This window comes from Neltuma alba, unplaced genomic scaffold, assembly GCF_004799145.2.
Source record: "Neltuma alba isolate B1F8T4 unplaced genomic scaffold, ASM479914v2 tig00010409_pilon, whole genome shotgun sequence".
Taxonomy (NCBI): Eukaryota; Viridiplantae; Streptophyta; class Magnoliopsida; order Fabales; family Fabaceae; genus Neltuma; species Neltuma alba.
The window spans coordinates 412,429-428,025 of record NW_021635311.1 but is presented as its reverse complement, the minus strand read 5'-3'; the positions used below and the strand labels follow the sequence as shown (position 1 = coordinate 428,025).

At 31.8% G+C, this 15,597-nt stretch overlaps 1 protein-coding gene across 2 annotated transcripts; it reads left to right on the top strand.

Annotated features, from left to right (window-relative positions):
• Positions 1-9,123: 9,123 nt before the first annotated feature.
• Positions 9,124-14,454, top strand: LOC114756434 (palmitoyl-acyl carrier protein thioesterase, chloroplastic). Of its 2 annotated transcripts, none has more exons than XM_028945382.1 (7): positions 9,124-9,336; positions 10,510-11,021; positions 11,509-11,642; positions 12,320-12,433; positions 12,858-13,029; positions 13,134-13,202; positions 13,613-14,454. In XM_028945382.1, the coding sequence occupies exons 2-7, from the start codon at positions 10,524-10,526 to the stop codon at positions 13,913-13,915; spliced, it is 1,290 nt and encodes a 429-aa protein (XP_028801215.1). In that variant the 5' UTR covers positions 9,124-9,336; positions 10,510-10,523; the 3' UTR covers positions 13,916-14,454. The 2 variants fall into 2 exon arrangements, with proteins under 2 accessions (XP_028801215.1, XP_028801216.1); XM_028945383.1 differs by lacking the exon at positions 9,124-9,336 and adding an exon at positions 9,407-9,449.
• Positions 14,455-15,597: the final 1,143 nt, after the last annotated feature.

Sequence of the window (15,597 nt, the reverse complement as noted above, 5' to 3'; positions counted from 1 at the left end):
TTCTCAAATCATCTTCAAAAATTAATACAAGATTGCAATGTGTAGAGATAGAGTAGGATGGCTTTTCAAAAGCCATATAAATGAGGGCAAGTGAACCATTGATTTCTCTTATCATCATATGAGGATCATCAATCTTACCATGATGCAAAGCTTGATTTCTTTTACGCCAAGTAGTCCCCAATAAACACAAAATTCCATAGAAAAAATTGAGATCATTATTATGATACAATTGCAGAAGAATGTCCTTAACCTAAAGCTTCAATCCATCAAAGTCAAAATCAAGCATTCTTAAAGAAAAGCATCCAAACAATAAGGATCTAGTGTATGGAACAATGAAAGAAAAAATGATGAAGGGATTGATAGGTATCACATCCAAACAAACAAAAAAATATTAACAAGCAAATGGTGCGCAATAAGAATATCACAAGAAGGAAGCGCATTCTTCAGTAGTTTTTCAGAAATGAAGAATGTATTTAAAAGGTAAGAGGGCTTCCCAAATGATCTCCAAAAAGCTTCATCTCTTAAATTATCAAAAGATTGAGAGGAGGTTAACAACCAAGTCTTATCTTTAATTATGTACATTCTAGAGGCATTACCGGTCCAAGAAAAATTGTTAGGCAAATTAAGCATGGAGATACGATTTTTAATATTTTTATCTGCTATGTGTTGTGAATAGAGTGATGAGATTAAGGCATTATAAGACTCACCTGATGTTGATCATACTGCATGGACCACTAATACCGGTGGTTGAGAGGAATTGAGGCACCATTTCCTGACTTCCAAGCTAGATTGTCTAATATGAGATGAGCATTTTTAGCACTGCCTTTTCAAAGCTAAGAGGAATTATAAGGCAATCTAATGATTGAAGCAGAGTTGATTAATCTTCATTGTTGATTAAAATGCCACATTGTTGAGAGAGAGAGAAGCAGAGATAAGGGTCATATTGGCATGATAATATTTCCCCAGTGAGTGAGCTATGCTACGAGAACCAGCCTTAATCAATATCCATATCCCTAAGTTTCTATTATGAAGATATTGAGAATTAGAGAAAAAAAATTCGGCTAAATTTAAGACCTTTGGGATTACATTGAAATATTGCAAGGGAGGATGTTGGCCGCCAACATTGCTTGATGTTATGGCCTAAAAAACCACAGCGACAACATAAAAGGAGACAAAATAATCTCTTCTGTTTCTTGCTTTTCTATGTTTGCTCTTTACTCAATTTTTATGTGAGTTCATAATCTCTGAAAATTTAATTTCATCTTCACATGTATACTCAGAACTAAGAGGAGATAAAGCAACTTTTGTTGTTAAAGAGAAATGAATAATAATTATTGTAATCATCTTACCTAGCCTTCTTATTGAATTGCCATGGATGTCCAAGTAAAATATGACAAGTTTGCATTGGCACCATCATTATACTTGCCAATAGAAAAAGATACTAGAACTTGATTAGTCATCTAAAATTCACTATATTTATCCAACCATTGCAAGGTGTAAGGTGCTGGGTGCTTAATGGTAGGTAAACTCAACTTCTCTATTAGCAAACTACTAGCAATATTAGCATAGATGCTACCATCAATTGCCATACTACAATTTTTTTTATTGATGCAATACCTTGTATAGAATACATGCTTTGGTTACTCTTTTTCAGTAGACATCCTGGAACATGCCAGCCTGCCTCTCTGGTACCAAATGATAAAGATTCCTCCATAAACCCAAGAAATACAAAAATAAAAAGAGACTTGAAAATAATGAAATTTGATCAACTAAAACTCTAGAAGGACTTGTCTATAAATCCTTAGCTATGAAAAGGCTTCACAAAGAAATTATCAAACTCTTACAACCTATTTTATCACGAATATAAAAACAAAAGTAAATATTTGTCAAAGAAAATTTAATTTATAACTTCATTAAATGTTTACCTGATCATAAGTGAATACAAGTAACTCTCTAAATGTATAAAATTCCTAACCCTAACGAAACTCTAAAGATTAAAAAAAATTATAAAGAGAGGCCATCTATCTAAATTTTGAATCAAGGATATAATAATAACATATTAAACATCCTTGAGATCCACATTTGGCAACTCATAATATCCTAAAAACATAAGCTCCTAAAATTTAAAACGATTCTCAGATATCAAAACTTTCTGAGTCTATATGAAAAATTTACAAATCATAATTTACATTATAACAATTTATAAAAATTACAAGTGTTGATTGGTGAATTTTTAAGTACTTATAAACATTTTCACAAATAATAGTAGCAAAGTAACAAATGTTCATATAAAAGTTTATCCGTCTTAATTTACAACATTTAGTACAAAAATTTACAAGTATTCCTACGTGAATTTACAAATGCACGTGTGTATTTTAAGTTTCCAACAACTAATAATAACAAAATAATAATAATTCATGTAAAGAAAATATATTTTGATCACTTACAATTAAAATATAATTTCACTCTGACAGTGTAATTTCAAAATCTTTTGGTCCCTATTTAAAATAAAGCTGCATGAATATTCCTTTTTATAAATTTTGAAAACAAAGCGAATTACAAGACGAAAACAAGCCCTCCCCTCACTCAAACAATTAGCATGGAACGTACGGAATAATAATGATAACCGACATTTAATTAATGGCCTGCTTTAGTCGGCAGATCTGAGTATGAAAGTTCTTGAACATAACGAGGAGAATGATCTCAGAAAAAAAAGGTCAAATTCAATGGTCAAAGATCCCAATACCGTATGAGTGTATGACATAAACATGCATGTTTGGTTACCTGCCACATACCTTTTAGATTTCAAATTTCAGCTAAATTAAACTTCTTTTTCTTTCTCCCTTCTTTATTCTTTGGTCACCAAATTTTATTCTCAATTTCCTTTTCTTATTCACTTTTTCTTCTCATGTATGTATTTTAAAAATATGTTCATATTAAACACATAAATTGAAAATACGTCTGAGTACTTTTAATGAAGTTCAAGATAGATAAAAAGTATTTTTTTTAATGACTAATAATTTCTTGACGATAATTCTTAATTCAAATAAGTCATTAAACATTAGCAACATTGCAACAATGGCAAGGAAAAATAAAAGACCTTTTGCTAATAATAAATACATTATATATGTTTATACCCATGTAATACTCACTTTTAAAGTTAGAACTTTAGCTGTTGATTTAGCTGAAAAGGAAATTGAGCTGAAATACATAGGAATTTTGAGGGAAGACAAACTCAAATGGTGAAATACTTGATTGAACCAAACTATAAATTAAAAAGTAGGATTTTGAGTTGTCACTTCTGGATTTATTTATTTTATTAAAATTAAACTCTTTTTAATATTTATCTTTCTTATGGTTAATTCTTTCGATAATGTTGACTGATTATTATATAATCCCATGAAAAGAATTATATGATGGAGTGGGAGGTGAATCTTAATTCCAGAACTAGGGCAGTCAAAAATTATTTTAATCTAAACTAAAAATAGACTTTGCTAATTGTAATTGCTGAGAGTCATAGCTCATATGGGTTTAATTGTTCAAAAATTGAATGAGAAATATTTATTAACTAATTAAATAAAATTTCTTTGTTTGAGATATGACTTTATCATAACTCATTATAATTTTATTGGCGAAAACTAAACATTACAATTTTGAGAGTCAAGATTGGCATTTGAATTACTCTCATTGCCCTCATTAATTTTTTCCCCGACATTATTTGTTTTTTAATTTTTAGTTGAATTCATCCTTTTGGTATCAACCCAATCATTCACCTAAATTGTTTACTAGCAACATTAGAAATAGTATAACTATTTCTTAAATTTGTTAAAGGGGCCCCACGCTTAATTTAAATAAATCAAATTTTTGGTTGAAGGATTTGGCATAAAATATAATTGTTCGATGAGGGGGAAGGGAATTCAAAGAAATATTGATGGAAGTGGCGTGTATTGAGTTGGACAAGGAAAGCATTATTACTGACCACCGAAATAAACCTACACCCTAATGCATGAGATACATGGACGTTGGCTTCTTTGAAACCATCGTCCTACCTTTCTTTTTTAATATACTATTTATTTTTTTGCCAGCTTTAAAAATATATTTATGAATTTTAATTAGCTCCCAAAAATTATAATTGAGCTACCCCGCCCACGTACCTCTCCCTTCTTCGTTACTCCAGAAGCAACTTCTTCCCTTGTGACGTTGACTTTCCAAATCAACGCGTTGATTAGGTTGGAAGCAACAGCTACGTTATTACAACTCCGTCTGGATTAATCGATCAAATTAGTAAACCAATTTTTGACCCAGTCAAGTGTAAAAAAATTGAGAAATTAAAAAAAAAACTTGTTAAATTTTAAAATAACAAATACTCCTCCGGTCCTTATTATAAGACCCCATTTGACTTTTTATTTGGTCCTAATTATAAGACCCTAATCCATTTTGTCTCTTATATTTATGCATTTTTCCAAGATAATCCTTCTAATAATGATAGTTTTAGCCAATATACTTAATTAGCAAGGATATTTTAGGAATGACAACACTTATTTATTATAAATAACCAACTTAACTTACTTCCTTAATCTCCTCAAATAAGTCAATTGGGTCTTATAATTAGGACCGGAGGAGTATTACATTTGGTCCTAATTATAAGACCTCGTTTGTATATATAAATAAAGTCTTACAATTAAGACTAAAGCTAATAGATGATTTTGACAGATTTTGATATATTAAAACTATTATAAAAATAGTTAAAATCATTACAAGAATCCTATTTATCTTTTTGAAATTTAATAGGTATTTTTTGGTCATTTTTTCTAAAAAGTTCGGATTGATTGTTCGGATTGAACTTTATGTCTTTCCCCCTTCTTCCTCAGCTACAAACAATGTTATTTTGAGTTTAAGAAGCAAAACAAAAATTAGCAATCTGTTATTTGCACTTTAATTAATGACTTTGTTTTGTTATATTATGTGTGGTTTATACATAAATATTTCATTTTACTTGTGGATTGTCAATTTATTAGGATTATGTATGAATATTTTTATTTATTTTAATTAAATTCTGACTTTGGTTTAACTGTTGTTGAACATTAACCCTTAAACTAATGTTTTTGATCGGTCCAATAATCAATTTGACTTTCAGTACCTTATGAAAGCATGAAGGAAAAAAATGAGAGGAGAAAAATGCGGGAAAATATTTTCTCTGTTTTTAGATAAATGAAGAGTAAAAAATGCAGAAAAAATGTGTCTGATTCCACAATGATAATAATACTCATATATGGAAAAGATGTTGACCCACGCTTGTCTTTTCCTTCTCCTTTTGGACATTTTTGGAAGGGAAATCTCAACAACAAAAAGATACCTCTTGAATTTTAGACTCCCAAATTAAAAATTATTATAAAAATATGTCATTATTTGCTTTTTAAGTGTAGTCGGTTGTTATTAAAGTGTAGTCAAAAAGATGTTTGAAATTTTAAAATTTCAGAAGTATTTTTTTTTTTTAGATTTTTCTTTTTGAAAATTTTTAAGCCCATGCTTCAAAGATGATTGGAAAATTTTGAGATTTTCAGCACCTTATGAAATTTCTGCTTTAGAGAGAAAATTTTGTAAAGAAGACATGTAAGCCCATGCTTCCTTTTGACCCTCATTTTTATTTCTTATTTTCTCTTGCTATCAAGTAAAAGAGAACTTTATTATTTTTTTTCTTACTTGTTTTTTAATTTTTTCTCCTCCATAATTTTTCTCTCCGGTAAATTAAAACATAGGGCAAGTGGACTTGATTCCATTTTTCTTTTTATTTTTATTTTTTCTCTCTACTTTTCTAATTGTTTGTACTTAAATTTCTGCATTCTCACAAATTTTTAAAAAAATTGAGTGAAAATTCCTCTATTAAAAATTTTATAGGTAAGAAAGACCTAAATTAGAATATTAATACTTTGTATGTACAAAATTTACAAGATATTATTACTTTCTGTATAGAAAATTTATCAGGTTTTCCTCGCTAATAAAATTTTTAAGGGGGACTTTTCCACAATCTTTCCAAAATTTTATTCAAATTAATATATTGTTCAGCAAAAAAGTTCCTATCAAATTGATTTCTATCTCATACTTATTGTATGATTAAAAAAATCGTTTTTTTAAAATTTTTGGAACAAATTAAGGGATGCCGCACCCCAAAATGTGATGAGGGGATCATTGCCCCGAGCTATCCTTCCTCACCGACCCTTCAAGATTGGGTGGTAGCTGGAAAATTTCAGTTAGTTTTAAGGATAAAAATCAATGTCATCTTTCACCGTACGTTTATACAAATGTGGTTCCCATGATTATTGAGACTGATTTATTTGGTGTTTTATACAATATTTTAGAAGTTGGATTGGAAATCGACTAGGAAAGACTAGTGGGTTACAATTCAAACAGTTAGATCGATCAAGCAGTCTAGGGAGACTGGTGACACAATAATTAAATAAAATTAATATTATATACATATAATATATGTCAAATTGTTAAATAATTTAGAAATATATCAAAATAGCCCAAAATTATGATGACTTAATAAATTAACATAATACTACTTTCGGTCATAAATATAAGAACTAGTTGAAGAATTGAATTTAGTTCAGAATATAAGGCTTTAATCCACTTTATCTTCCAAATTTATAGTTTGTCCAAAATATCCCTATTAATTAATTGTGAGGGGCTTCCACCCATAAATAATTCCAATATACATTATTAAATAAAATAATTTTAAAAAGTCAACATACATTTGTTACAAATAACAAACTTAACTAATTTTTTAAATTAATTATCTAACCTTTATATTGAGGACTAAAGGTGGTATTATATCTCATAACTCTCAAATCATTGATATAATAATGCACTAAAAACTTGCATATTTAAAGTTATATACATTTGAAATATTTAATAATATTAAATATGATTAATTTATTTAGATCAAATAGTATTTTAAAAGTTTGACTCAGCAGCTCATAGTTTTAACATCACAACATATAAAATTTAAAATGAAATAATATCATATGACTACCAATAGTCTAAAAATATATTAGAATTTTGAAGTGGGTCAATTTTTTATTTTTTTAAATTTTTAGTATTTCTCTTTAGGCTAAAAAACTGTTTGGTTTTCTAAAAACCATTCTGGTTCCGATTCAATTTCATGTTCTAGTCTACGGATAGGACGGCTCAACTTCAGTCCTATCTAATTCACTCATGAAAACAATTTTTTAATGCAAACCGAGCTGTTAACAAGTCTAATTAACTATTCAACCAGTTATATTATTCAGTCTGGTCTGGTTCTTTAATCATTGGTTTTATACCAATAATGCAGCAACAATAGCATTATGATGTGAGATATTTAACTTATATTAACTAACGTTTTGTTGTTTTACTAACATAATATTAGTTTATCCCACTAAATGATGTAATTAAAAGTTATGTTACACTGGACAAATTAAAATGAAATTGTTTAAACATTATTTTTAAAAAGTGCAACAAGTGTAATATAATTATGGAGCATTAAATCATTCAAAAGCGCGACTCTTTAATTTTTAGATCCTTTGGTACATAAAATATTTTTTTTTAAAAAAAAAAAGAGCACAATTTTGATAAATTAAAATAATTTTTTGTAACTCAGCTAAAATTTTTTTTTTGTGCCTATTTAAAATAATAACAAAGACTTAATTGTTCTTCAAGGAAACCCAATCAAAGTACGAAAGAACCTTGGAGTATTATAATTCATTAATTATTAACTAAAAGTGGAAAAGTATAATGTTGATAAGTGAAGAAGAAGAATAAGACCGTGCGTAGGAAGTCCACGGGATATGTTTAGCTTGTATGAATAATCCTTTGGGGCATACTAAGTAGGAAAAATTGTAATAAGTTTCCACCCAAGAAAATTAGATATAAAAAAATCTGTTGAAATTATTAAATTATTTTGAAGTCTCAAGGAATCTCATTGCAAAAAATTTTATTTGTTTTAATTATCAAATTGTTCTTATCTTTTTTTTTAAGTATGTATTGACAATTAAAAATGCAATCGTTAATAATTTAAGGTGTAATAATTAACAATTATTGTGGTAGATATTGATAACTCATGTATTAAATTTTTGTGATGCACTGAGAAAATGTGTTGTTAATACCTGCCTTAATAGTTATTAATCGTTACACCTTAAGTTATTAACGAGTGTTTTTTCAATTATCAATGCATATTTAAAAAAAAGGTAATTTGATAATTAAACAAATAAAATTTCTTGCAATGAGGTTTCTTGGGATTTTAGAATAATTTGATGATTTCAAAGGGCTTTTTGTATTTAATTCTCTTGGATGAGACCTTATTGCAATTTTCCCTATTAAGTATTTTCTGAATTTTAAAATAATTCATCCCACTCGATAATTTTGTCACATTTATGAGATTCTAGTAAAAAAAATTAATTTGTTAAACTTCAATTAAAATTTTGGGTAAAAATGTACACTTCTTCCTCTAACTTCATACAAGATTTTATTTTAATTTTTTTATTTTATAAAATGTCTTTTAAGTACTCTAGCTTTAGTATCATTAGTTTCATTACAAAAAATGTTAATATTAAAATTTTAAATGTCAAGAAAACATTGACCAATGCTTAATACATAGTAGTATTGTTTTGGATAAAAAATAATTCTTATGTATTAATTTTATTTTTCAAATGATAAATTGATATAAAACTTTATTATTTGAAATTGACCGTGTTAATGTTGGAAAACTAAAACTTTATGTAAAATTAAAGAATCAAAGTTATGCTTTTATTAAAAATTTTATAAGTACTCCATTGTATTTAAAAAAATATCACACCATTGTGATATAATTATCAGTAATAAATCATTCAAATTCTTTGGCCCTGGTTCGTAATATATAAAAATAAGAATTTTTTTTACCTTTGTTTATTATTCTAAAAGTAGAAGAATAGAATATTAATAAATGGAGGAAGAGGGTAAAATTGTGAATAAGAAAGAACCATGGCATGTTGAAGACTTTGAACCAGAGGCGGGAGGTACAGGTCACATACGTTGATGGTGTATATAACGGGATCGTCGACCCATTTTCTTTCCATAAGCTGGCCCTAACATCTCTCTCTCTCTCTCTCTCAAGTTTGGAATTGAATTAGAAGAGTGGATAATCTTCGTGGGGGTGAACACAGGGAAGGAGAAAAGGGGAGGAATCGACAGATTCTAAAATGACGCATTAGCCCATCTGTTTCTTCATTTCTTCTTTCCTCCGTTTTCTTTTCAAATTTGATTTCGTCTTCTTTTGGGTGACCTTCTTTGCTTCTATCAGCTTCGGGGTTGAGTAAGGTACTGGTTTTTTCGTTTTGTGTCTTTTTTCCTTCTTTCCTTTTTGCTGCCCTTTACTTCACTGCCTCATTTTCTCCTCTGATCTAGCTGTGAGGTTCTTGCTTTCTTGGCTGGTATGGTGCTTCAGAATTTTGTTCTGATTTCTTTTGTTTTCCTGGACAATGGAAGATCGAGCTTAAGAAATTAGGACAACGTCTTTCTTTCTTTGTTTTTTTTCCCGTCTCCTTTCTTTCAGCATTTCCCTGCTGCGTAAAGCGGCACTGAGGCTTGCGATTTTCCCCCGTTTGTGAAACTAAATGAGCGTTGGTTAGTCTGTGAATTTCGATGCAAGGGTTGAAGCTTTTGGCTTATGTTGCAATGTGTTTGAGTTTCCATCTTCTGTGTTTGATTTTCTTGTTTTTCCTTCAGGCTCTGTTGAAAAGGGCTAATAACTCGCATAGCACTATTCTTTTCCGATGTTTTCTGATTCAAAGTCAGATCTGCATCGATTTTTGCTGCTGATTTCGTGTTGAGTATTTGTCTTTTTGTTGATCGATTAATTTCTTATTTCTATCAAAAAATTCACGGTCATTCTTGGCCTTTTACTGCGGATTTTCGTCAAGGAAATGAATTTCCGTATCAGCATTAGTCAAGTTTCTTGTTTTATTATACCCTGATTTTTAAACTCAAAATTGATATCCTTTTCCGTAAGACACTGTTTATTTGGGTATTGGGTTTGATATATCCTTTTTAATTCGATTCCCTCTGGTATGACGTTAGAGAGGACAAAGTAAGGTGCATGTTAGCTCTTTGATTCTCCACGAATTTTGATGATGACAACGAAGTAGAGACATCTAATAGGAAAGCGAAAGAAAACAGAGGCCTCTGGGAATCTGTTCTGGAAAAGTTTGAGTAGAAAGTTTCCAATGGCTTCTAGGCTGGATTGGTGCTTGTCCTCTTTACATAATATTAAAAATTATTGTCATTTCGTTTTATTCTGCATTTATCAAAAAATTCTGGGTCATATTCTCTTTTTCCTTTTTCTTTCTCTATTTGCTTTACTTGAACGCTCGCATGTCGTGTTGAATTTAAGTTCCCTCTTAATTACGGTGTTTATTTACCACTTTTACTTCCTTTCCATCTTCTTGTGTGTGTGTTTGTGTGTGTTTCAAACTCATTTTGATGTGCATGCAGCTGTAGAATTCATTATGGTGGCAACTGCTGCTACTTCGTCGTTCTTTCCGGTTACTTCGCCATCACCAGACTCTGGTGCGAAGGCAGCCAAGCTTGGTGGTGGGCCTGTGAACCTTGGAGGGCTCAAATCAAAATCCACAGCTCATGGTGGATTGCAAGTTAAGGCCAATGCCCAAGCCCCTACCAAGGTCAATGGATCCACAGTTACTACATCTGTGGAAGGCACGAAGCATGGTGATGATTTGCCATCACCTCCTCCAAGGACATTTATCAACCAGCTACCTGATTGGAGTATGCTTCTTGCTGCTATCACAACAGTTTTCTTGGCTGCGGAGAAGCAGTGGATGATGCTTGATTGGAAACCAAGGCGACCTGACATGGCTTACGACCCCTTTGGAATAGGAAGAATTGTTCAGGATGGTCTTGTGTTCCGTCAGAACTTTTCCATCAGATCATATGAAATAGGTGCTGATCGAACGGCATCTATAGAGACATTGATGAACCATTTGCAGGTATGCTCCGATCGAAAAAGGGAAAAAAAGAACCTTTAAATTGCATTTGAAGAGACTTTGACTGTAGGCAGACAATTTTAAAAATTACTCTCTCTGTTTCTTATTATAAGAGACTTTTGATGCTTATGGCATGTTCCCATGTATAAGAGACACTTAAAAGTTGTCTTTATTTTTTTGTATTGATTTCCTATTTTACCCCTATTTATTTTGTCTCTAACTCATACTCTCTCTTCCTCTTACTTCTCTTTCTTTTAATAATTAAATTGTTCTCTCTCATACTCTCTCTCCTTATTAATGGGGTATTGTTGGAAAAAAACATTATACTTTTTACACATTAATTGTCCTCAACTAATTTTAACTGTTTTTTTTAAAATTAATGTAATTTGGTTATTTGTCTCTTATAATAAGGAACGAGTAAGTCTTTGTACCGCAGGTTGTAGTTGATTTTCCTGGTGAGATGATTTCAATTATTTGTTTTGCACTACAGGAAACTGCACTTAATCATGTGAAGACTGTTGGGCTTCTTGGTGATGGCTTTGGTTCCACGCCAGAAATGTGCAAGAAAAACCTAATATGGGTAGTTGCTAAGATGCAGGTCGCAGTTGATCGCTATCCTACATGGTAATTCACCTAGTATCGCCCTTAATTTATGTGATTCGCTCACGTATCACCTGTTGTCTATTTGTCTTTTATCATGTGATCTTTTATGGCGCACTTGCACTGCGGGAAGCCCTATGTATTAGCATTGTTAATCTGGATGTGAAATGCAATGTAGTATAAACAGTGTTATTTAACCAAATGTGTTGTTATTGTAAAAGGCTGAGTGCATATACAGACTTGTGTTGAAGTAATGTGTGCAATGACTGCTCGACATTCTGATTCAAAACTTGTCAATTGATTAGATAAAAGACTATGTATTCTTCTCTTTGTAAGAGGCTTTAATGCTTTTTTTTGTGAGAGTTGAGATATTTATGGGCCAAAAGCTAAGAAATTAAGTATTTTATCCTTAAAGCTAATGGTAAAGTCCAATAACATCCTTAGGATCTTTGTATCCCAGTTCCATATTGAACTTTGATCAAGTTGAAAAACCTGGTGGAAATTGTACTTACAAGACTCTTGCTCCCTGTTTTTGGTGTTGATTTTGTTCACAACTTCTATACCTTCGGACCATAGTCTTGAATTTTTGGACAAAGCAGATGTTTCCAGTCAATATGACATGCTTGAATGGCATTAGTTAGGATTATCATGGGAGAATTGTGAAACTGATTATCAAGTTGCATGAATTTTGTATTTTTAAGGGGTGATGTTGTTCAAGTAGACACTTGGGTTTCTGCATCTGGAAAGAATGGTTTGCGGCGTGATTGGCTTGTGCGTGACTGCAAAACTGGAGAAACACTGACCAGAGCTTCCAGGTAGAAGCCTATCAGAATGCTTCCTTTCCTCCTTCCTCCTACTACCTAAAAGGACATGTCTTGAACTTTGAATGTGCATGAGACTAGCAATTGGGCATTGGGTAGAATTTTGCTAACTTTTTTTGAAGTTATGGTTACTTTTGCTTTGTCTGATTATGCATTTATAATTTATCATAACTAAAATATTAAATATACTTATGGCATTTATCATGCATTTACCATTGTAATAAATACAATGAATTACAATTTTGAGTGCATTAGTTTTGAACTTCTTATAGATGAAGCTCTCTGGTACTACCAACAGTTTTTATATCTTGGTTGTTCATGATATAGTGCGAGTCTTTAGCTTGCATTCTTGCAGCGTTTTGAAAATAGACAGTAACTAAATGTTTCTGATATGTTGGTTGTGGCTTTGACAATACAGTGTTTGGGTTATGATGAATAAACTGACAAGGAGGCTATCTAAAATTCCAGAAGAGGTCAAAGGGGAGATAGGGGGTTATTTTGTGAATTCTGATCCAGTTTTGGAAGAGAATAACATAAAGCTACTTAAGCTTGATGACAACATAGCGGATTATATTCGAACTGGTTTAACTGTAAGTCAAGTTTCTTGAAACTTTTGTTACTTGAGATTATTTTCAAAAAATAACCTATACTCTGTTTGATTCTAATGTAACATGCTGATTGTCTTTCTTATCAGCCTCGATGGAGTGATTTAGATGTCAATCAGCACGTTAACAATGTGAAGTACATTGGCTGGATCCTGGAGGTGATTTTATGTACTTTTGTTCTTTCCAGTTCTTATCCTTGGCATTCTCTTTTTATCTTTTGTTCCTTGTAATGCATCTCTTTTAGCATATGTTGGCTATGAGTTTGAGTGTTCACAAATAAATTTGTTAGGCCCAATTAAGAACTAAGAGTTGGGTTTGTTTCACCTGAAAAAGGCATTTTGAAGATGTAACTTCTTAATCCCACGTGTCAGGTAGTAAGCCTTAAGTTACAATCCAATTGAGTGGCTAAACCAGCTTGTTTGTTAATACTGTATACAATGATACATTCTTTCAAAATGATTTGATGATGACAAAGCGATGAATTAGCGTGCATGATTGATGCCTCATGGTTGCAATTTGGTCCCTCATAAATTTTTTTAGCAATTTTAACCTGAGGATGATGTTGCAGAGTGCTCCACAGCCAATCCTGGAGACTCATGAGCTTTCTGCCATGTCTTTGGAGTATCGAAGGGAGTGCGGTAGAGACAGTGTCCTTGAGTCCCTCACAGCTGTCTCTGGTGCAAATGTTGGTGATTTAGCTCACAGTGGTAACATTGAGTGCATGCATTATCTTCGACTTGAGGATGGTGCTGAGATTGTGAGGGGGAGGACTGAGTGGAGGCCCAAACACCCGAAGAAACTCGGTACTGCCATGAACAGGGCAAACAAACTCGGTGCTACCATAAGCGAGGCTCCAGCAATGAACACCTAACATCTATAATGGCCATTGGGCCCTCTTCCTACCACTCCTGGACAATTCATGCTTGTCTTTGTCCAAACTTCTCTGTGCCTTCTGATTGTCTCTTATAATAAGGGTATGGAGGAAAAGTGGAAGTGGTCTCATTCTCTTTGTAATTATCTCTCTATCTCTGTTCCATGGTTTTAGCCCGAAAAAGAGAGAACCAAAAAAGAAAATCTCTGTTCCATGGTTCTATTTATTTATTATGGTTAAACACCATGGCACGTTTCAGCTAGGCTGTGCTGTGTTCGATATTTATTGGTTTCATTATAATGCGTAGGCATACATGTAACTATGTATGTATGTATGTATGTATGTATGTATAATGTAAAATTCTTTTCTTTCACGGGCCAAATTTGCTTGTGAAGAAAGCACAATTATTATTACTTGAATGTATATTCTGTTGGGGAAGGAGTTTGGTTGCATGATTTGATATATACAGCTTGTAAATGCCATACTCCCACATGGGAATGATTATAATACTTGTGCGCTCTTAGTGGGCCCTTCATGTTCATGTGTCTCAAGAAGCACTAATATTATTAATTGACTGGAAAAGGAATATGACACAATGTGAACAACCATATTGGAATTTTTTTAAACAAATAATATATCGATCATTTTTTTGACCAAATATCAATAACTAATATATTGTTCATATAAAACATAGCAAAATTTAACATTGACAACTCAGTTTATTTTTCCCCTTCCATGTGAGAATCCACTTTATAATCCAAGAGGTGACAAATTTAGCGCCCAGATGATTTTTATTTAAGTAATTTTTAGCATAAAAAGGAGATAGGAGGATGATAATAATAAGTGAGTGTAGGTATTTACATGACACAAGATTTTAATTTAAATTTTATAATTATGTCTTTTGCTAAACACATGTTATGAGATATTAGTCTTTTTTTTCATCATATTCAACTCTCATTGGTAAGACAATTTTAGTTTTAATGAAAAGATAAAACGTTAGGAACAAAATGGGCTTCAGGGGCTAGCAATCAGATGAAGTTACCGAGAAGTCCAAAACCAGAAAAGAAACAAAGAGGAGTGGCCCAAAATAAGAAACCCAACACGAACCAGCAAGACCCGGCAATGTGATTCCTTCGATCAACACCAACAAACATTTGCATATGAGCCATGAGAGGGGTCTTAATGATTCTACCACCAAGAAGCACCTGTCAATGCCGAAATACTCCTGTGGGAGGATGAATCTCCATTGTGAAATGATCAAATGAAAAATTAGAAAAAAATAATTAAAAAAAAAATCCCACGGAGGTGATCCCACACGAATAGGCGTATGTTCCATAACTATCAGAATAAGAGTGTTTGGAGGAAGATCGTGTTTCATGATGAATAAAAGATTGCCATTAGAAACTGTAGACTAGAATCCCGATGACAAAACGAGGATGCTCCACATATAATAATTAAAAAAATCATTTTTTTTCTTTTTATTATTAGATTCTACATAAAATGAGTGAAATTTTGATATCTCATCAGCAAAAAATGGTATTGTTTTCTATGAGGGGAAATACCTCCCAAGAATAAGAAGAAGGATGCGAAGATGAGGAAGCAAATTTGTGCTTAATGGCAGGTTAGTGAGGTATATTATTCAGAACCCGTATTACAATTTGCCCCTTCCCATCTGCTGCAGT

Coding starts and splice junctions, on each gene's coding strand:
- LOC114756434 (XM_028945382.1), top strand. CDS start 10,524: ATGGTGGCAACTGCTGCTACTTCGTCGTTCTTTCCGGTTACTTCGCCA. Junction 11,643..12,319: donor GTTGATCGCTATCCTACATG/GTAATTCACCTA, acceptor TGTATTTTTAAG/GGGTGATGTTGTTCAAGTAG. Junction 13,203..13,612: donor ACATTGGCTGGATCCTGGAG/GTGATTTTATGT, acceptor ATGATGTTGCAG/AGTGCTCCACAGCCAATCCT.